Source organism: Rhinatrema bivittatum, chromosome 2, assembly GCF_901001135.1.
Source record: "Rhinatrema bivittatum chromosome 2, aRhiBiv1.1, whole genome shotgun sequence".
Lineage (NCBI taxonomy): Eukaryota > Metazoa > Chordata > Amphibia > Gymnophiona > Rhinatrematidae > Rhinatrema > Rhinatrema bivittatum.
Window position 1 is genome coordinate 45,000,458 of NC_042616.1, and position 23,653 is coordinate 45,024,110.

Genomic DNA, 23,653 nt, shown 5'->3' on the forward strand with positions numbered 1-23,653 from the left:
CTAATTACAATGGCGTCAATTTTGGGTCTCTCGACCTTACATCAACCTTGGAGATTGAATCCATCCAGAAAAAGATGAAACCAGCTACACACATTTCAATACTATCCCCTCTAAAACCCTCCTCGCTATCCCTTCTGCCATTGCAAAACCCATAGCTGACATAGTTAATTGCTCCCTTACTTTTGGTAACGTCCCAGACTCCCTAAAACTTGCTGTCGTCAAACCCCTCCTCAAAAAACCCATCCTCGACCCCCACCGACCCAACAAACTAAGACCCGTAAAAGGGACCATATCACCCCCATACTAAAGGATCTGCACTGGCTTCCCATCCCTTACCGCATTCAATACAAAACTCTCACCATCCTTCACAATACGCTTTACAAAGACAACCCTTCCTAGCTCGAAAAACGGCCTCGTTTCCGCACCTCCAACCGCCCCACCAGAACCTCCCTTGCAGGCACCCATCACACCCCATCCCTCAAAACTGCACACCTTACCAGAGAAAGAGCCTTCTCCATTGCTGGCCCCACCCTCTGGAACTCCCTCCCCACCGATCTCCGTCTTGAACCATCCCTACGCAACTTTAAGAAAGGCATCAAGACATGGCTTTTCAAACAGGCCTACCCGGATTGTAACCAAACCTAGACAATGCCCTCCCTGCTTCGCAGAACTCGCCCTACATTACTTTTATGTATATAGTCCAGTTCTTTATGTACTCCTCCCATGATGTAAATATAGTAAGTTTCTATAGATATGTTGGTTCCTCTCCACGTTCTCCTCTTATTTTTGTTTCAGTATCTTACTGAGCCTCTCGTTCCCAGCCCTTCTTCTCCCTTTTTCTCGCCTGCTCCCCTCCCCCTACCCCTGTTAAATGTAACTTTCCCTTCTTTGAGTTAATTGTAAACCGGCGTGATGTGTTCTACGAATGTTGGTATATTAAAACTTCTTAAATAAAACAAATAAATAAACTCTTTCCTTAACAGTGTTTATGGGGGATCATTCTTCAGTTGCTGCAGCTTTGAACAATGTGAAACTTTTTCACCCTGTGACTTACTAACATATGGAAAACTCTCTACCTGCCCTGCTGAGCCCCAGTGCTGGGAGTTCTCCTGATAGAAGAGATGTAGAAGGTGCTGAGTGTGGAAGGATTTGTGTTTCAGGATCCAGTAACCTTTGAGGACATCGCAATCTATTTCTCCCAGGAGGAGTGGGAGGATTTAGAAGAACAGCAGAAGGAGCTTTACAAGGATGTGATGATGGAGAATTATCAGACCCTCATCTCTCTGGGTAAGGAAGAACTTTACATTTTTATTAGTGGATCTCAGCCATCAGGGAAAAGGAAATTCTGATTGTAAGGATTTCCTGGTGTGATTTGGTAAAAAAGTCTGAAAATGAGCGTGTGCTGCAGTTATCACTTAGCTTCTTGTCAGGTGTAGAAATGCAGCAGATGTAGCATGATCAGAGAGTAGAAAGAAACATGTAGCTGTCAGTAATTTACAATGAGGGTAGAATGGATGTCATGTGACTGTGTCAGTGGGATATAGTGAGGGTAAAATGGATGTCATACTGAACTGTGTTAGTGGGATTTAGTGAGAGTAGATTGAATGTCACACATAGCTGTGTCATGGGAGTTACTTAAGAACATAAGATATGCCATAATGGATCAGATCAAGGGTCCATCAAGCCCAGTATCCTGTGTCCAGCAGTGGCCAACCAAGTCACAAGTATCTGGCAAGTACCCAACCATCCAGAGCTCATTCAGTGTTCATCCTGCACTCTACCATCCAGAGCTCATCCAGCAAGCAACCATCCAGAGCTCATTCAGCGTTCATCCTGCACTCTACCATCCAGCGCTCATCCAGCAAGCAACCATCCAGAGCTCATCCAGCAAGCAACCATCCAGAGCTCTTCCAGCAAGCAACCATCCAGAGCTCATCCAGCAAGCAACCATCCAGAGCTCATTCAGCATTCATCCTGCACTCTACCATCCAGAACTCATCCAGCAAGTAACCAACCAGCGCTCATCCAGAGCCCTAACCAACCAATTAATCATCTTCTTATCCCAGCCTCCCTCCCATCGGCCCTCCGCCTACCCACTGCGCCAGCCAGCTAACCATCCAAAATGTGTCCATCTCTTCCAATACCAACTTTGCAACACCGCCTCCTACCTAAAAGACCATCTGCCAGACAAGCCCTTCACAACAACTTAAAAACCCTCACCCCTATCCTGATTGCACCAATCACCCAGCTTTTAGGCCTCACCCTCTTCTCACTCTCACTTTTCAATCCACAATCCCTAACAAAAAAATCCCTAATTTTCAACGATTATCTCACTGACGCCAAGCCAGATATTTGTGCAGTAACCGAAACATGGCTTAAGCCCTCAGATACAGCTTTAATAAACCAACTCCCTACGCTGACCTATGACTTCTTCTCACTCCCGAGACTGAAAAAAAGAGGAGGTGGAATCCTTCTGGCTACCAAAAAAAGCCTCAACTTCACCCAACACCCATTCAGTTCTAACTCAAAACTGGAAGTCGGCTTCTTCACATCACAACATCTTCAAATCCTTCTTGTCTACGCCCCCCCAGGGCTCCTAGAATCCGACGTCTCCCCCATCCTTGAAATCACCACTATGCTCATCAACCTGGATTCTCCAGCAATCATCTTAGGAGATTTCAATCTACACATAGACAATCCTTCACCATCTAACAGCTGCGTTACCCTCCTCACAGCCCTGTCAGCAATGGGATTCCAACAATTAGTCAACGAACCCACTCACAAAGCGGGTCACACTCTGGACTTGATTTTCGTCAACAAAGGCATTACGACTACATCCAATTTGAAGAACAAAAAAGTGCCATGGTCAGACCACACTCTCATCTCTACCTCTTTCGCTCTGAAAGAAACCAACACTCCTAATATCCCCTCACCTTCATTCCAATACAGGAGGCGATGCTCCCCAGAAGACCTTAACAACCAGTTGGTTTCACAGCTCCCTCTATTACAACATAACAGAAAATATAGCTAACAAGCTCTGCCCTTCAAATATAGCTAACAAGCTCTGCCCTTCAACTATAAAAAAATCTCACACCAATGCCTCCAACAGACAACCTTGGTACACCAATGAACTCAGAAAACTAAAACAAAGTTTAAGAAAGAAAGAAGCGACTTGGCGTAAAACCCCTTGTGACATCACCATCTCTTCATACAAATCCACACTATACCAGTACAAATCCCTTACCTCAAAATCAAAAAAAGATTATTTTGCATCTAAGATTCACAACCTGGTCTTTGATGCTAAAGCCCTCTTCGCTTATGTCTCCAGCCTCACTCAAACCATACCGCGTGAAATCCCCGGCGACAGGGCACAATCCAAAGCTGAAGAACTCGCTCAGTTTTTCCAAAATAAAATCAACAATCTTTTAATTCAACTGCCTTCCAATACCGCCGCCGCCCTCCCAACATATCAACACCCGGCCTTCAAAAACTTCAGCCTAAACACTTTTGAGCCCGTCTCTTCCACTGAGATACAAGCCATCCTGAGAAGAATGAAACCTTCGTCTCATCCTGCAGACCACATCCCCACCAAACTACTTCTATCTATTCCAGACACAATAGCCACATCATTGACAAACATCATCAACTGCTCTCTAGCCCAAGGATCCTTCCCAGACGATCTCAAAATGGCCTCAATCTCACCACTCCTAAAGAAACCTAACCTTGACCCGAAGGACCCTAACAACTTCCGCCCCATAGCTAACCTCCCATTCATCGCCAAGATCATGGAAAAACTAGTCAACTCTCAACTTTCAAACTACATCGAAGACAACAATCTCCTCTTCACCCCACAACATAGATTCCGAAAAAATCAAGGCACAGAATTCCTCCTTATCTCTTTGACAGACCATATCTTATTGGGCCTCGACAAAGGAAACTCATTCCTATTGATCTTGTTAGACCTATCCGCCGCATTCGACACGGTCAACCACGCCATCCTCTTAAACCAGTTGTCGTCCATAGGAATCAGCGGCACCGTCCTATCCTGGTTTAAAACCTTTCTCAACAATAGAGGTTACAAAGTTAAACTCCAAAACAAGGAATCCTCAAGATTTGACTCTGCCATAGGAGTCCCACAAGGTTCTTCATTATCTCTGACTCTATTCAATATTTACCTTCTTCCTCTCTGCCAACTTCTCACCGACCTCAATCTAAAGTTTTTCCTATACGCAGATGATATTCAAATCATCATCCCCATCAAAGACACATACTCTAATACTCTTGACTACTGGGAATCATGCCACCAAAAAATCAAACAACTACTCAACAGCCTACACCTCATCTTAAATTCCTCCAAGACTGAAATCCTACTCATCTCTCCTGAGAACAACACCTCCAACAGTACTCTTCCTACCAATCTACCTACCACACAAGCTAGAGACTTAGGAGTGATAATAGACAACTGGCTAAACTTCAAGGCACACATCAACAAAACAACCAAAGACTGCTTCTTTAAACTCCAGGTCCTGAAAAGGATAAGACCTCTTTTCCATGCTCAAGACTTCAGAACAATCATCCAAGCAGTCATTTTTTCGAAATTAGACTATTGCAATTCCCTATTGCTAGGTCTACCTTCATCCTACTCCAAACCACTACAGATGGTTCAAAATTCAGCAGCCCGAATACTGACAGGCGCAAGGAAAAGAGACCACATATCCCCCATCCTGAAAGAGCTTCATTGATTACCCGTATACTTCCGCATCATGTACAAAGCCATATCTGTCATCTACAAAACTATACATCAACTCACCACCCTCGATCTTCAAATCCCTCTCCAAGTATACAATTCAACTAGACCTACCAGAGATGTTTACAGAGGCTCCCTCAAAGTTCCCCCAGCGAAAACGACCAGACACATTACCCTAAGAGATCGTGCCACCTCCACAGCTGGCCCTCTTCTGTGGAACTCCATTCCTACAGATCTCAGACAGGAGACCTGCCTCCGAACTTTTAGGAAAAAACTTAAGACTTGGTTATTCAAGCAAGCTTTTCCGGACACAACCCAATGACACAATCCAATGTCTCCTAAAACACCATGCCTTTTGTATATAACATTTAATTTGTATACAACATTTAATTTGTATATTGTTTAACCATTTCTATTCTTTCCTCTCTTCTTCCTTCTCCAAGTTCGGCTACCCTTGTTAAATGTAACTATACCTTCGGTAACCACAGTTCTAGTTTTATGTATATAATGCACTCCCGTTTTATGTAAACCAGCAAGATATGTTTCCATGATTGCCGGTATATAAAAACTCTAAATAAATAAATATAAATAAATAAAATAGATCCCAAGCTACTGTTCCTTATGGATTAATAGCAGTTTATGGACTTCTCCTCCAGGAACATATCCAAACCTTTTTTTAAACACAGTCACACTAACTGCCAAACACATCCTCTGGCAATGAGTTCCAGACTTAATTGTGAGTTGAGTGAAAAATAATTTTTTCCGATTCATTTTAAATGTGCTACTTGCTGACTTCATGGAGTGCCCCCTAGTCCTCCTATTATCTGAAAGCGTAAATAATCGATTCACATTTACCCATTCAAGTCCTTCATGATTTTGTAGACTTCCATCATATCCCCCTCAGCCATCTCTTCTCCAAGCTGAACAGCCCTAATCTCTTTAGCTTTCCTCATAGGCAGCCGTTCCATGCGCTTTATCATTTTGGTTACCCTCCTCTATACTTTCTTCAGCGGAACTATATCTTTTTTTGAGATGCGGCAACCAGTACCTCACTCAGTATTCAAGGTGCGGTCTCACCATGGAGCAATACAAAGGCATTGTGACATCCACCATTTCATTCACCATTCCCTTCCTAATAATTCCTAAAATTGTTTGCTTTTTTGACCACCTTAGCATACTGAGCCGATGATTTCAATGTATTATCCACCCTGACGCCTAGATCTTTTTCCTGGGTGGTAACTCCTAATATGTAACCTAACATCATGTAACTACATCAAGGGTATTTTTCCCTACATGCATCACCTTGCACTTGACCACATTAAATTTCATCTGCTATTTGGATGCCCAGTCTTCCAATCTCACAAGTTTCTCCTGCAATTTATCACAATCCCCTTGTGATTTAACTACTCTGCATAATTTTGTGTCATCTGCAGATTTGATCACCTCACTCGTTGTACCCCTTTCCAGATCATTTATAAATATATTAAAAAGCAGCAGTCCAAGTACAGATCCCTGAGGCACTCCACTGTTTACCTTTTTCCACTGTGAAAACTGACCATTTAATCCTACTCTCTTGTTTCCTGTCTTTTAACCAGCTTGCAATCCACAAAAGGACATCGCCTCCTATCCGAAGACGTTTTCATTTTCTTAGAAGTCTCTCATGAGGGACTTTGTCAAAAGCCTTCTGAAAATCCAAATGCACCACTTGTACTGGCTAACCTTTGTTCATATGTTTATTAACCCCTTCAAAAAATGTAGATTTGTGAGGCAAGATGGATAAATCCATGCTGGCTGTGTCCTATTAAACCATGTCTATCTAAATGTTCTTTGATTTTATTCTTTTCCTGTTGATAGCAGGGCTGAATTAGCTATGCTGTCATGGGAACTGTCCATCAGGGCCCAGGAGGCGGAGCTTTAACAAGCAGAGATTAGAGTTTTGAGTTTCTGCGGCTGCGCGTATGTTCCCGCACTGGAAAGTAACAGATTCTCCTCATTCTGTTCTTTCCACGCGCGGGGGCACACGCGGAGCTTGTTTCTCTCCTCAACATGTCTAAATCACCGAAAAAGCCATCCGGCTTCAAACCTTGCCCTTGCGGTTGTTACCGCTGCCTGGGACATTCGCACAGTCAAAAAGACCTTGAATTCTGTTTAAGAATGTCACCTAGGGCCCAGTGGTATCGGGCCTACAAAATGCTAGAGCTCCATCCGCCTTCGGAAGCCCATTCGTCCCCCGGGCCAGCTAAAAAAAAACGGGCCATTCCAGATGAAGAGCATCATCATGGGACCCTCAGGCCTCTAAAATGGGAGGTAAGGGTTTTGCTCAAACCCAGGGACCTGGGGAACAATTAGCGTCAAAGTTGGCCCAACCGACGCCACAGAGACACGGAGCGTCGACACCAACGCATCGGGCGCCGAGAACGGAGCACCTGATGCAGGAATCTGAACACCCAGCGCTGAAGACTTGCGACCTGGTGCCGAAAACGTCGCAACTGGCGCCGAAGTATGTGCAACTGGCACCAAAAATGGCGCCAACGACATAGTTGGCGCCGAAGACGGTACAACCGATGCCAAAGATGGCACAGCCGGCACAGAAGACGGTGCAGCAGGCGCAGTCGGACCTGGAGACAATATATACATATACACCTGTACATATTGTCATCTGTACATAGTTCCCTCTATTTTGTTTTTACTTCATCTAACTTTCTGCCTTTGTCCCCATCCCCTCCCTCCTACACCCCTCCTTATCCTCCTACCCTCCCTCCCCCCCCTCGTCCCGCCTCCCCTGCCTATCCTCCCCCCCCTCCTTTCCCCTCTCCTCCCTTATTTATTGCTCCTTTGGTTCACTGTATTATTGTTATTGTTATTTATTGTTATTGTTATTAATATTTTATTGTTTTATTGTATTTTCCACCTGAGTTCATTGTAAACCAGCATGATGTGCTTCACGAATGTCGGTAGATAAAAGTTAATAAATAAATAAATATACGACACCGGAAGGCGCAAGCAAAGCATCGAAGACCATGCACTCGAAGAGAAGAACACTCTCTGGACAATTGATGCCAGAAGAAACGCAGTTGGCACCAAGTTCATTAAAAAGACGGCGGTCGTCTTCAAGACGTTCCAGCTCACGTGGCTCAACATCTAGTCTCGGCCACAAGTCCCTATCTCCTCCAAGGGATACTAAACGCCTGCGACAACACAGGAGTCACCATCACAGCCATGGCAGTCACCACCATAAACATGATAACCGGCATGATCACAGACATCATCGGGAACATTCAATGACTAAACTATTGGATGTCAGTCTTTCCACATCCAGATCTTCCCGACGACCATCGACATCAAGATCGCTGGATCCGTCCGAACAAGAAATTATTCCCATACCATCTTCAGCCTCATCCCACTCTTGCAACTTATCGGAGTGGACGGAATGGTCTAGTTTTCGCTCAAAACATGATCACCCTAGTATTTCTAGTTCAAAGAAGAGAGCACGACATGTAACACCGCATCCTCGCTCTCGAATGACAATACCACAGTTGCCACAACAAGAAAAATCTCAATGCCACTACAAGCTAGACATATAATAATATAGAAAAAAGCCTTAAGAGATGATACGAACAATTAAACTGCTGAAAAAACATGTATTCATCAAAAATTAACGCTATATATTATTTAGTTTTATGGGACCATCATATAAACCAACACGGTACCATGTTTCGCAAAGCTGCTTCAGGGGCTGGAATCAAGATGTTTCAAAGTCCACAAATATTCTCTTTTTCTGTTTCAGTCCCGTACTTATTTCTGTAACACAATAAATGCAGGTTTCAATGTCTCAAAAATTAAAGCAAAAGCTAATTATGGGAAAGTAACTTACTTGAGTGAACGCCACAGTTGATTTCTTCAAAAACGCATTGTTACCCTTCACAAGCTCGGTGTCTTCACAGGATTTAGAAGACCAGTTTTTTAAACTTGTGACGTAATGACGTCACCTAACAACGTGGATTCTACTACTTCTTGAATGAAATATTTAATATTTACGTTTACGCAAATACGTCAGTTCTCTGTCAGGTAGTCCTTGACAGCCCTTTAAATATGCTGATGTGCTGGGCAGAGCAGCATCTGCCTTTGATAGCAGCTTCGCACATAGTGCGACAATATGTTAGCAAATTATCTCAGCGGACAACAATTGGATCCCGGAGAATGGGAGCTATCAGAGGAAGCAATTAGTCTCATTACTTGCAGATGGGGCGTTCCTCATATGGATCTGATGGCAACTCAGTGGAAAGCGAAGACACCACGCTTCTTCAGTCGCCAAAGACAGCACGGAGCAGGAGGGGTCGATGCCCTGGTTCTTCCTTGGCCGCACGACATTCTGATCTACGTGTTACCGCCTGGCCTCTGGTGGGCAAGGTGGTGAAGATAATAGAGATCCACTCAGGAAAGGTGATTCTCATGGCTCCGGAATGGCCATGGAGAGACCTTGGTTTGCAGATTTGGTCAATCTAGCAGTGGACCGCCTGTTAAGACTGGGCCATCTGCCAAATCTTCTATGGCAGGGCCCGATATTTTCAGATCAAGCGGATTGCTTTTTTCTAGCGGCTTGGCTTCTGAAAGGCGATTAAGGAAGAGAGGATATTCTGAGTGTTGCGTCTGTCGGTCTCGGACGGCTTCGACCTATGTGCCTCACCTTTTTTCCTTCTCTCTCCTCAAGTCTTGGGAAGTTTGCTGCTGCCGCATCTTCATGCCACTTTCTCCGGCATCCCCGGATCGGCAATGGCGACGGTGTTCGCCATGATTTTCCTGAGGGCCTCCTAGGGTGCTCGCGTGCACGCCTATATCCTCGTCTTGGCGGGAACCTCGGGGGCATCCCCTCCGAGTGATGTCATCACATCCTGGTATTTAGCCTGCCCTTCGTTTGCTAACAAACTGAATTAGCAAGGATCGGACTGGATAGATTTGGATTGCTTCCGGTCTAAGCTGCTCTGCCGTTTCCTAGCTGCCGCAGGAAGATCTCTCTGCCCTTTGGGGTATTCTTCACTAAACTGGGTACCCGCTCCTCGGGGGCCCTTCTGCTCTATTTCAGGTACCTGTCTTGGGAAACCGGGGACTCACTCCTCGAGGGCCTGCTCTCCCTAATCTGGTGCCTGCCACTGATCAACTTCTGCCTGTCAGGACTTCCTACAAGGAGGAATAACAAAAGAATAGATGCCTATAGTCTTTTTCAATTTCTTTATTGAAACATAATGTTTGACTTTTTGAGTGGAGACCCGGTTCCTGAATGCGGTACAAGATTGTATACTGTTGTGGATTATACAGATGTTAGTATAATCTATTCACACACATGTTGTCTGAATTAAATTGGGAACTCAAGACAAAAATATACAAGCCCCTGAGGCAGCCGTCATAAGCGGCGAAACTCGGCCAGAGTCGGGCTATCTTTCATGTCTCCACCTCAATAAAGAAATTGAAATTGAAAAAGACTATAGGCATCTATTCTTTTGTTATTCCTCACGGCTTTCATAGATCGCCTTCCTTTATGCTTTTTAGGACTTCCTACAATACAGCTTCTGCTTCAATGAGTATTAACCTTTTCAGTTTGTCTCAGCTTCAGCGCTCTGTGTCTACATCCTGCTGCGCCGTGCTACCTATCCTACTCGAGTGTGAGACTGGTCTCCTCTGATGAGGACCCTTGGACTACTTCTGCTGGGTTACCTTCACTGCTGTCCGCCCCTGGACAGTACCACCAAGCTGTACAATAAATACAACTTCTCTGTGTCTGCGTGTATAGAGTCTAGCCTAGTACTGTGGTTCCTCATGGGGCTCCTCCCCGTGGAGTGGCCATCACCGCAGTACCCAAGAATCCACTCCAACACCTCATAACCATAACACTGAGGATGGTATTTCTACCCTGTTGCAGGCTCGAAAGACTTCTACTTCCTTGGCGTATGTCCTGGTTTCGAGGATCTTTGGGTCTTGGTGTATGGAGTAGGGGGTTGATCCTTGACGAGCGTCAGTGGCGCAAATTCTGGCTTTTTTGCAGAGAGGCCTAACGAAAGATTTGTCCTTTATTTCCCTGAGAGTGCAGGTGTCAGCCCTGGGCTGTTTGCGAGGCAGGGTTCATGGAACAACTCTAGCTGCACATTCGGATGTGGTACATTTCCTCCGAAGGGCGAAGCTTGTGCGCTCCCCCTGTTCGTAAGGTGTGCCTATTTTGGAGCCTTAACTTGGTCTTCAAAGGCATGTGTGTGGCACTGTTGAGTCTCTTAAAAGGGTCACCATAAAAGATCTCACTTTGAAGGTGGTTTTCTTGGTGGCAATTTGTTCAGCTAGAAGGGTGTCAGAACTTCAAGCCCTGTCATGTAGGGAGCCTTTTTTGCAGATTTCGGATTCCGGGGTCTCTTTGCGGATTGTTCTGTCTTTTCTACCAAAGATAGTTTTGGCGTTCCACTTAAATTAGTCAGTGGAGCTTCTGGCTTTTCCAAATCTGGAGGTTGGTGCACCTCATGCAAAAGAGTTAAGACATTTTGATATCAGAAAGGCATTGTTGCAGTATCTAGAGGTCACAGTTTCAGATTGTCAGATCACCTTTTTATGCTATGGAATAGTAGGAAAAAGGGTCAGAAGGCATCAAAGGCCACCATTGCACGTTAGTTGAAGGAGGCTATTGGTTCTGCATACATCTGCATACATCTTCCTATCCCTGAGGGGTTAAGGCTCATTCTACTCTGTCCCAGGCGGCCTCATGGGCAGAATGTCAGCTAGTTTCGCCGCAAGAGATTTGCAGGGTGGCTACTTGGAAGTCTTTGCATACATTTGCCAGACACTAATCGATTGTACGTCCTGGCTCCGGAAGTCGGCAGTTTTGATATAAGTGTACTTCAAGCGTCTCTCACAGTCCCACCTTGGTTAGGAAAGCTTTGGTACATCCCAGGAGTCTGGACTGATGGGGGTACATACAGGGAAAGGAAAATTAGTTCTCTTACTTGTTACTTTTCATTCCTGTAGTACCACAGATCAGACCAGGTGGTGATGAGAAGATTTGGAGAGTCCGCTTGACCTATTAACTATAATGATTCTGAAGAATGGCACAGGTTTCTGGTTAGTCCTTACAATTAGTGTTCCAAAATTAGATAAAGTTATTAGTTATACATTTTCCTCTTTCCTCTGCTCATTGGGGGATATTATTGCGTTATAAGTTTTTTGCTGTTTTAGCTTGGGTACTTATTGAGGGACTGCAGGTGGCACTCCAGGTTATGTGGCAGTGGCTGTGAAACTTTCTGTGTCTCCATCTGCTGGAAGGGAGGCAAAACCCAGGAGTCTGGACTGATCTGTGGTACCACAGGAACGAAAATTAGCAGGTAAGAACCAATTTTCCTTATGGATTTCTCCTCTAGGAACTTATCCAAACCTTTTTTAAACCCAGTTACACCAACTGCATAACCACATCCTCTGGCAATGAATTCCAGAGCTTAATTATGCGTTGAGTGAAAAAGAATTTCATTGCCAGAGGATGTGGTTACAGAAGTTAGTGTAACTGGGTTTAATAAAAGGTTTGAATAAGTTCCTAGAGGAGAAATCCATAAACTGCTATTAATCAATAAGGAATAGTAGCTTGAGATCTTTTTAATATTTGGGTACTTGCCAAGTACTTGTGACTTGGATTGGCCACTGTTGGAAACAGGATACTGGGCTTGATGGACCCTTGGTCTGACCCAGTATGGTATGTCTTATGTTCTTACTGTGTGGCCATTTCCTGTAACCAGAACTCTGTGAGCATAAACGTTGAGTGGGAGTAGATGTGCATGTATACAGTGTGTGCACTGCTAGTGTATACATGAAACAGAAAATGTGAAGCTGAGGCAGTGATAGGAATGTAGGGTAAGTGCAGGGCCGGCGGAAGCACTAGACGAACTAGGCGGTCGCCTAGGGCGCCAGCTTCCCGGGGGCGGCATTGCCCCGGTAAAATTAAGAGAGCCGCGCTCAGCCGCTGCCCCGGTAAAATTAAAAGAGCTGCATTAAGCCGCCGCCCCCCCCGATAAAAATAAAAGAGCCGCTGCCGGCAGCCCGCCCCAAAAGACCCATCTGACCTCCCCCAGCGGTTCTCAACCAGTGTGTCGCGTGCTCCCGGTCTCTCCCGCTGCTCTTTCTTCCCTGCTGCCGTTGCCGCCGGGCTATCAGCACGTTCAAGCCCAGCGGGAACGGCAGCGGTGCAAAAAAAAAAAAAAGCTGTGGCATCCGCGGCTGGCCTTTTCTTCTTCCCACCCCCCCCTGACCCGGAACAGGAAGTGATGCGCGGGAAGGAGAAAGAGCCGTGCCGCATGAAAAAAATAGCGGCGACAGCAGCATCGGCCCCCGAGCAATTGAAGCAGCCGGTAATCGGGAAAGGAGTCAGCAGCACGAGCCTCCTGCGGCCGATGGGATTCTTCCTTCTTGGCCTGCGGGGGCTGGAGGAGGAGGCTGTTGCAGCTACCATTTGTGCTGGGAGGGGGGAGGAAGTGAGTGAGAGAAAGAGAGAGAAGCAGCCAGCCTGCCTGTGTGTGATTGAGAGCCTGTGTGTAAGTGAGAGAATGTATTTGATCGAGAGCATGTGTGTGTGATTGAGAGAAACTGGTCAGAGAGCTGATGTATGTGTATATGTGAGAGACAATGAAAGTGACTGCTCAAGGAGATGACTGATGTGTGAAAGTGTGAGACAGTCAGGGATGTGACTGATGTGTGTGTGTGTGTGTGTGAAAGAGAGAAAAAGCATGGAAGTGAGAACTCTGGGTATGTGAGAAAGCATGGGAGTAAGAAGCCTGGTGTTGTGGGGGTGTATGTGAGAGAAAGCATTGGAGTGAGAAGCCTGATTATATGAGAGAGAGCATGGGAGTGGGAAGCCTGTGTGTGTGTATGTATGAGAGAGAGACTGGTTGGTAAGGTGACGGTGTGACTGGTGTGTATGTGAATGTGAGAGAGAGAGAGAGAGAGAGAATGTGATTCAGGGAATGAGAAGTCTGTGCACCTGGAGAGCGAGCATGGAAATGAGAGAGAGACTGGTGTGTGTGTGTGTGTGTGTGTGTGTGTGTGTGTGTGTGTAACAGAGAGAAAGTGATTATGGGAATGAGAAGCCTGTGCATGTGGAGAGAACAAGCATGGGAGTGAGAGACTGGTGAGTGTGTGTGAGAAAGTGATTATGAGAGTGAGAAGCCCATATATGTAAGTGGAACACGGGAGTGGGAAGCCTGTGTGTGTATGGCATGAGAGAAACTGTTCAGGAAGGTGACTGGTGTGTGTTTGTCAAAGACTGGGAGATGATTGGTGTGTGAGAGACAGAAACTGGTCATGGGGGCATGACTGATATGGTGTGTGTGTGAGAGACATGGGCCTTAAGGAAGAGGACCATGAGTATAGAGCTTAGCCACTACTGCTGCTTCTGGTGTGTACTACAGCCTGCATGGAAGAGGAGTAAGAGAGCTGCTGGAGGGGGTAAGTAAAGATGGCTTTTAAAGTTTATTTTTCTTGATTGACTGCAATTTTAATTATTTAATATTATGTGATGTGTCTGCTTTTTTTGTTTGAGCAACAAGTATAGCTTTGGTTTATTTTTATTTTATTTATTTTTATTTATTTATTTATAAAAGAGTTTCTATACCGTCGATAAGACAAATCATCTCAATGGTTTACATGGCATAAAAATGTCAAATAAGTGTTCTGTTATAAATACAGACTTCGTTATTTTCATTAATGCACAATGTAAGTTAATTGTGTGTGGAGGCGGGGGGGGGGGGGGAGGGGCGGCATAGCTGACGTTTCGCCTAGGGCGCCTAATACCCTTGCACCGGCCCTGGGTAAGTGAGAATATTTGGCTGGTTGATTTGGATGTAGGGTCTGGTTCAGTGATAGTACTGCTTTATTCACATCAGATCATATCTCTACAGAAGCAGCTTTGAGATGCAAAAATACTTTGACACCTTGTCTTCTCTTTGCCTCTTATAGAGTACAATGGCATGGCTGGTTTTAGTTAAATCTGATAATCTGGCCAAGAAAGGAATAGAAAATAGGTGACAAAATTGCCTGTGTCAAAGGTCCCTGGGTGGTAAATTTAAAATAGTAAAAATATGTGGGTGAATAATCCTTGGTGGGCCAGTTCACAAATGGAGAATATTGATGGAGTATCTGTGGGGATCCTGTCCCCTGCGTAGCCCAAATATCTTTCTTTGAGATGTGCTGGGTGCTTTTTTTTTTATTATTTTAAATCTTCTCCCAGTATATCCTCTGAATAACCCTTTTTATTACCAGATTGGACTATTTCAGTCGCAGAGAGATGGCCTCATCGTTAGCAGCAGCAAATCAAAGGTGACAGGAACAGCAGGGCATGAGTCCCACCCATCAAACCTAAAAAAAAAGCATGTAGGGAATAAAAAAAGCCCCAAAATAAGTTACCCGCAAGTTAAAAAAAAGAAAAGAAAAAGCATTTCCTGAAAAAAAAACCATGCTCAAACACATGGTTGGCAGCACTATTTTTCTTAGCATCCAGTCAGATGAATCCAGATCAAATGGGTCATGCACCTCTACCAGTAGATGGAGATGGAGAAAACTGATGTCACAATATATACATCCCTGCAGTTACATCAGCTTGCCAGCCTTTTCCATCTCCAGCAGATGGTGGACCTGCATCTCCCCACTAGGGATTACTTCATTTTAAAGTAAAGGAGAATTAAGGAAAAAATTTGTCTTGCTCTCCTGTGGTGATATCAAATGGTCCCACCCCCAGCTGAGAATTCCTGAGGTGATTTTCTTGGTCCCTCAGATGTGTGCCTTGGTCGGGTATCTGGGTTTCGCTGGTGTGGACTTAGCTGCTTGAGCAGCTGAAAGGGAGTGGGTACAAGAAGCCGAGTGTAGCAGTGATGGCACATGTCCTCTCCCCCTGCAGCCGGAGACCGTCTCTGTGCTCAGCCAGGTAAGGCTGAGCTCTGGTAAGTTGAAAAAAAAAAATATATAGATAGAGAGACTTAGAAGGAGGGTTTTTTTTGTGTAATTATTTTTATTGAAATAACAGTCACACTTACACCAGTACAATATACAAATGAACATAAAAGATTGCAAAATACAAAGACATCTCATGCTAGAGACTCGCCCCTTTGTACTCCCTTGTGCGGAAAAGCCTAACAAGGATTGGAATAGAGTAGTAGAGGGGCCTTGGCAGACCCCGATGTCCCCATGAAAAGAACGTGACTGCTAACGTTTTGTGGTTATAATTGTGCCCGTACCAAATCGCACACAATAATTCCTTAAGCCCCTCCCTTTTTTAATCCTACCTCCCACCCCTGAAACCCCCTTCCCACCCACCCTACCGAGACACTGGTAAGTTATAGATCTACATTACTATGGTATGAGCTTCAATAATGGAGGTGTTATCAACAAAACAATGGCTTAACTCTGGAATGCAGAGAATTATAAAGAAAACTGGAAAGTAATAGACATGTAAGGATGACACCGAAAAGGAATAAAATACCAAAGGAAGTTATGAAAGGGAGTGCAGGAAGGAATTTGCTGCACTCCACAAGGAGCTACCTCACAGTAGAGCAAACGTATGTTATGGTAGAAGATTTATCTCATCATAGAGGAGAAGTGTCACATAAGCGTTCCAAATGTGTCGTGCCTTAGTATATTGTGCCATGGATTTGTGCCTGGCGGTCAGTAGCTCCAGATGTATCAATCTGTTGAATTTGGTCTGCCAAACCTGTTTGTAGAGTGGGGAAGGATTCATCCATTGGGCCAGTATAAGAGTCCCTTGCATTAAGAATAATTTTGTCCAAAAGACATAACTGTGAGTCTTCTAAAATGAGAACGTCATCGCAAATCGTACCAAGGAGCCAGATGAGAGGGTCTAACGCAGACCTGGGCAAGGGGCGGCCCGCAGGCTGAATCCGGCCCACCTACGGTCTGTGACCGGCCCGCCCACTGCAAGAGCAGACGGAGAATGAGGCGGAGAATGAGGCACGCTGCCTTCCCTTGCAGAGGGAAGGCAGCAGTTCATTCTCCGCTCCCTCGCTCCCCGATTGGCCGGCCAATCGGGGAGCGAGGGAGCGGAGAATGAACTGTTTTTTTTACAGCGTCCGGTGGGGGGGGGAGGGAGTGACTCGAGCGAAGGCACGCTGTCCGATTGGCCGGTGCTGGGCAAGCCTTGCCCAGCACCAGCCAATCGGGCAGCGTGCCTTTGCTCGAGTTTCTTTTCTACATATGTCACAGTTCCGCCTTTCGTGGTCTTTTATCTCAGGGGTCCCCAACCACCGGTCCGTGGACCGGGACGTGGGAGTTTTTTGCCGGTCCGCGTGCGCACTCCCGGTCTCTCCCGCTGCCGTTGCCGCTGGGCTGTCAGCACGTTCAAGCCCAGTGGGAACGGCAGCGGTGTTGGAAGAAGCTGTGGTACCCGCGGCTGGCCTTTTCTTCTTCCCGCGCCTGCACCCCCCCTCCTGTGACCCGGAACAGGAAGTGATACACGGAGCGGTGCGCAGGAAGGAGAAAGAGCCGTGCTGCGTCTGCTGCAGCCTCGGTCCCCGAGCAATTGAAGCAGCTAGTAATCGAGAAAGGAGTCAGCAGCATGAGCCTCCCGCGGCCGATGGGATTCTTCTTTCTTGGCCTGCGGGGGCTGCAGCAGCTCTCATTTGTGCTCGGGGGGGGGGGGGGGGAGAGGAAGTGAGAAAGAGAGAAGCAGCCAGCCAGCCTGTGTGTGATTGACTGGTCAGAGAGCTGATGTGTGTGTGTATGTGAGAGACAATGAAAGTGATTGCTCAGGGAGATGACTGATGTGTATGTGAGAGTGTGAGACATTAGTCAGGGAGGTGACTGATGTGTGTGTGTGTGAGAGAAAAAGCATGGAAGTGAGAAGTCTGGGTATGTGGGAAAGCATGAGCGTAAGAAGCCTGGTGTGGGAGTGAGAAACCTGGGTGAGTGTGCATGCATGAGAGAGAGAGACTGCTTGGTAAGGTGACGGTGTGTGTGTGAGAGAAAAAGACTGGTGTGTGTGAATGTGAGAGAATGTGATTCAAGGAATGAGAAGCCTGTGCACGTGGAGAGTGAGCATGGAAATGAGAGAGACTGGTGTGTGTGTGTGTGTGTGTGTGTGTGTAACAGAGAGAAAGTGATTATGGGAATGAGAAGCCTGTGCATGTGAAGAGAGTGAGCATGAGAGTGAGAAACCTGGGTGTGTGTGAGACAGCATGGGAGGGAGAAGCCTGTATATCTGAAAGAGAACTTGGGAGTGGGAAGCCTGTGTGTGTGTGTGTGTGTGTATGCATGAGTGAGATCAGGTGACTGGTGTGTGTGTGTGTGTGTGTGTGTGTGTGTGTGTGTGAGAGAGAGAGAGAGAGAAATAAAGTGATTATGGGAATGAGAAGCCTGTGCATGTGAAGAGTGAGCATGGGAGTGAGAAACCTGGGTGTGTGTGAGACACATCGGTGGGAGAAGCCTGTATATCTGAAAGAGAACATGGGAGTGAGAGACTGGTGAGTGTGTGTGAGAGAGAGAGAAAGAAAGTGATTATGGGAATGAGAAGCCTGTGCATGTGGAGAGAACAAGCATGGGAGTGAGAGACTGGTGAGTGAGTGTGTGTGTGTGTGTGTGTGTGTGTGTGTGTGTGTGAGAGAGACAGAGAAAGTGATTATGAGAGTGAGAAGCCCATATATGTAAGTAGAACACGAGAGTGGGAAGCCTGTGTGTGTGTGTGTGTGTGTGTGTGTGTATGGCATGAGAGAAACTGTTCAGGAAGGTGACTGGTGTGTGTGTGCCAAAGACTGTTTGGGAGATGATTGGTGTGTGAGAGACAGAAACTGGTCATTGGGGCATGACTGGTATGGTGTGTGTGTGAGAGACATGGGCACTAAGGAAGAGGACCATAACTATATAGAGCTTAGCTTCTGCTGCTTCTGGTGTGTGCCACGGCCTGCAGGGAAGGGGAGTAGGAGAGCTGCTGGAGGGGGTAAGTAAAGGTGGCTTTAAGTTTATTTTTCTTGACTGCCATTTTAATTGTGTAATGTCTGCTTTTTTAAAATATTTTATTGGTGTTTAGAGAATGTTTAATAGTTTTTATGAGTTTTTAATTGTTGGATGTTATTCTGTTCATAGCTGTTTTGAAACATTTATTCTGCTTATTAGTATAGTTTTACAATTATTTCTGTGTGAGGATCTATAGTGCTTGCTAGTTCTGTTTTCCTAATAAGAGGTGTATTGGTTTTTAGGACCTGATTTAATATTTGTAGTGTTGCCTTTTCATAGATAGGGTTGCTCCTGTTTGAGTGTATTCTATAATACAGGTGTAACTGTGTGCGGATTAGTTTATGTGCATTACTACAGATCCTGGGAGTGTATTAGGTCGGCTCTGACCGAGATGAGATATTTTGCTAGCATGTAAGTGTTTGTATCAGTCTTATTTGTTGTGTTTTCTCAGAGGACATACATTGGTGGTAAACTGCTGTCTTTTCATAAGTAGGGCTATTGAGAACTGAGTTAATTATATTAGTCCGGCCCTCTAAAACCATCCCAATTTCCAATGCGGCCCCATGGGAAAATTAATTGCCCACCCCTGGTCTAACGGAAGAACATAGCCCTAAAGTTTCCGGAACAGTTGTTGCAGATATGTCCAGAAGTATTGCAATGATGAGCACGCCCAAAAACAATGATAGAAATCAGGATTCGCATGAGCACACCTAGTGCAGCTGCTGTCCGGGGTTACCCCCATGTAATAGGCATGTCACTGGGATAGAATGCTTGGTGAAGAAATGTGTACATCTTATCCCGCAGGTTGACATTTTTCACAGTATCAGGTATTCTCTGAAAACAAGATTTGTGTTCATTCTGCGAGATAACTTGTGGGAGCAACTTGTTCCATTTGTTAACCACTTGGTCTAAAGCTGAAAAAGAGGCAAGGCCCATCAATGCCGTATAATACTGAGAGCAAGACTGCCGCTTGCCATCCGCCTCCAGCAGGAAGGTCCGCAAACCCTGATAAAGAAAGAAAGTAGGGTTGACTCTTCGTTCCTCAAGCATAAAATGCCTCAATTGCAGATATCCATAAAAGTCAATAGCAGGAAGGCCATAACGAGTTCGAAGCTCTTGGAAACTGCATATCCTGGGGAGGTCAGTTCCTTCGTCCAGTAGTTGAAACATAAACTTCAGGCCTAGCAGAGACCATTTTTGAAAAAGAACTTGAGTCATGCCCGGTTGAAACAGCCGACAGCCTCTTATGGGCAAAAATGCCGACGATCCAGGCTGAGCTTTAAGTTGCCGGCATAATAGCTTCCAAGTTAAATGAAGAAGACGAACCACCACACTCCCAGTTATGTACTTAGGAAGTAGCTCATTCCTTAGTGGTAGTGCAGCCCCAGGCGAATGTAGAGATAGCCAAGGTTTATACAGGTCCATAGGAGAATAAGAGGCAGTGTTGCAAACCCAATCTCTAATATGCCTGAGGAGGCTGGCATGATTGTAACCTTTTAAGACCCCCTTCCAGTTTGGGTTTCATGAGAGTCTTGAGAGGTATGCGGGCACGTTTACCATTCCACAAATAGGCAGTAAGTTCCTTATGAATGTCAGAAATGTCCTTCTTTTTTAGCCATACTGGTAACATTTGAAATAAATACAGCCATTTGGAAATTTCCATCATTTTTAACAACAATATTTTACCTGATAGAGACAAAGGCAAACCTTTCCAGGCAGAGAGGTTTTTAAGCAGCTTCTGTTTCAAAGGGTTAATGTTCAAAGCATATAATTGACTGGGGGAAGCTGGTATGTAAACCCCTAAATACTTGAGGGAAGACTGGACCCACTTCAGAGGAAAGACACCTTGACAGGTAAGTTTTAGGGTACCCAGAATATCTAAGGCCTCTGACTTATCCACATGAACCTTTAACCCTGCGAATGTCCCGAAGGTTGATTGATTGAATATGGAGCACATGAGGCAAGGAAACAGCTGGGTTACATAAGAATACGAACATATCTGCAGACGCAGCCACTTTAAAATTGCCATGTTTATAAAGCATCCCCTGAGTGGTAAGGAGATTCAGCCAACTTGCGAAGTAGGGGGTCCAAGGACAAAATATATAAGATTGGTGACAAGGGGCACCCCTGGTGAACACCTTGCCTGATATGGACTGCCTCCGAAAGAGTGTCATTCGCCACAATATGAAAAACCAGATTATTATATAAAATAGGGATGGCGTTAATGACCTGGTTAGGAAACCCAAAGAGCTTAAGAATTGAGAACATGTACTCCCACGACACACGGTCACAAGCAGATTGTGATAAATTGCAGGAAGACCTTGTGAGACTGGAAAATTTGGCATCCAAATGGCAGATGAAATTTAATGTGGATAAGTGCAAGGTGATGCATATAGGGAAAAATAACCCATGCTATAATTACACAATGTTGGGTTCCATATTAGGTGCTACAACCCAAGAAAGAGATCTAGGTGTCATAGTGGATAACACATTGAAATCGTCGGTACAGTGTGCTGCAGCAGTCAAAAAAGCAAACAGAATGTTGGGAATTATTAGAAAGGGAATGGTGAATAAAACGGAAAATGTCATAATGCCTCTATATCACTCCATGGTGAGACCGCACCTTGAATACTGTGTACAATTCTGGTCGCCGCATCTCAAAAAAGATATAATTGCGATGGAGAAGGTACAGAGAAGGGCTATCTAGTTTGTTTTTTGTAAACTTGTCAATATGTTAACATACGGAAGTGTTATATGTACTAAGTTGTTTATAATGTAAACCGGAGTGAAGACAATTTGTTATACTTCGTTATAAAAAAGACTCTAAATAAATAAATACCAAAATGATAAGGGGAATGGAACAACTCCCCTATGAGGAAAGACTAAAGAGGTTAGGACTTTTCAGCTTGGAGAAGAGACGACTGAGGGGGGGATATGATAGAGGTGTTTAAAATCATGAGAGGTCTAGAACGGGTAGAAGTGAATCGGTTATTTACTCTTTTGGATAGTAGAAAGACTAGGGGGCACTCCATGAAGTTAGCATGGGGCACACTTAAAACTAAACGGAGAAAGTTCTTTTTTATTCAACGTACAATTAAACTCTGGAATTTGTTGCCAGAGGATGTGGTTAGTGCAGTTACAATAGCTGTGTTTAAAAAAGGATTGGATAAGTTCTTGGAGGAGAAGTCCATTACCTGCTATTAAGTTCACTTAGAGAATAGCCACTGCCATTAGCAATGGTTACATGGAATAGACTTAGTTTTTGGGTACTTGCCAGGTTCTTATGGCCTGGATTGGCCACTGTTGGAAACAGGATGCTGGGCTTCATGGACCCTTGGTCTGACTCAGTATGGCATTTTCTTATGTTCTTACGGTCGAAGGCTTTCTCAGAATCAAACCCTACCACCATAGACTCAATATGTAAATAGTAGGAAGTTTCTATGGCGGAGAGGAATCTTATGACATTAGCCCTAGCATTACAGCCACTGACAAAACCAGCCTGATTTGGAGATATTATTATGGGTAAGACTGAATTCAGTCACATAGCCAATATTCGTGTATAAAGCTTTAGGTTGCAGTTTGATAGGGATATAGGGCAGTATGAGGAGGCCTAAAGGGAATCTTTCCCTGGTTTAGGTAGAACAGTAATGTGAGCCTTATTGAAGTGTGGGGGAAAGTGGTTAACTTCGCAAGCATGGTTAAAAAAGGACACCAAGGGGCCTGCAAGGGAAGAACACAAGATCTTATAATATTCTGAGGTAAGGCCATCAGGGCCCGGCGACTTATGATTTTTACTAGAGCGGATTACTCCTTGTACCTCCCCTTCCGAAATGGGTCTACTCAGAAACTCCCTCTGTGCATCAGGGATCTAAGGCAATGTTAAATCTTGAAAAAAAAGACTCTTCTTCAGCTTGTCCCCCCAATCTATCCTTGCAGTATAGCCCTTCATAAAAAATTCTGAACACTTCACAAATTTCCTTACTCGTTGTTACATGTATCCCAGTATGGGTTTTCAGGCTGCCAATAAATGCTTCCTTCCGCCTAATAGCCACTAGCCTTGCTAATAATTTACTGGATTTATTCCCGTGGTGAAAAAAGAAATGCTCCGATGCTTTAAGAGATCGTTGCACACGTATGTGAAGATGTACATTTAAAGCATGAAGACAAGCCCTATGAGGGAGGGCAGTAGCTTAGTGGTTACAGCAATGGGCTACATACCAGGAGACCAGGGTTCAAGTCCTGCTCTCACTCCTTGTGACTTTGGGCAAGTCACTTTACCCTCCATTGCCTCAGGTACAGACTTAGATTGTAAGCCTTCTAGGGATAGGGAAATACCTACAGTACCTGAATGTAAACCTATGTGATATCTCAGATCAAATGTCAGTATATAAAAAAAAAAAGCGTCTCTATTAGATGACATGGGAGATGTTGCTAATAATACTTTAGCAGCTTGAAGCTGAGTATACAATTGTAAAATAGTTGCCTTTAATTTTTTTGCAATAGCGTAAGCTATTATGGCTCCCAGTAGCACCACCTTACTCGCCTCCCAAATCAAAGACGGGTCATCACGATGTTGCTCATTGTTTGTAGCATATTCATCCCACTTCTGCCTGATATACTGATGGAAGTCCTTATCATTTAAATGACCAGGAAATCTCCAGACCTTCTGACCTGTCCGAGGCGTGGACATCCACAAGTCTACCTAGACCGGGGCATGGTCAGCAATTACAGTGGATCCTATTTCTGCCTTGGCTACACTGGCAAATAAAGAGTCTGGTAACAAAATATAATCAATCCTAGACATTGTACAATGTGCCCTGGAGACATGGGTATATTCCCTTACTTCTGGATGTAAAAGACGCCAGACATCCAAGAGCCCTAAGCGTTTACAGAATTGTATAACACCAGACTGCAAGGGTGTTCTAAAAC

General features: G+C 44.9%; 1 protein-coding gene across 4 annotated transcripts in view; it reads left to right on the forward strand.

Annotated features, from left to right (window-relative positions):
* The window catches only part of LOC115085947 (oocyte zinc finger protein XlCOF6-like), a 1,095,473-nt gene that overhangs the window by 899,515 nt on the left and 172,305 nt on the right, over positions 1-23,653 (forward strand). Inside the window, exon 2 of one of the 4 annotated variants that reach the window (XM_029592505.1) lies at positions 1,161-1,287. The exons of the other annotated variants lie outside the window; for them this stretch is intronic. Within the exon in view, the coding sequence (XP_029448365.1) occupies positions 1,161-1,287 (127 nt within the window). The remainder of the gene's footprint in view (positions 1-1,160; positions 1,288-23,653) is intronic. 4 annotated transcript variants of the gene reach the window in all.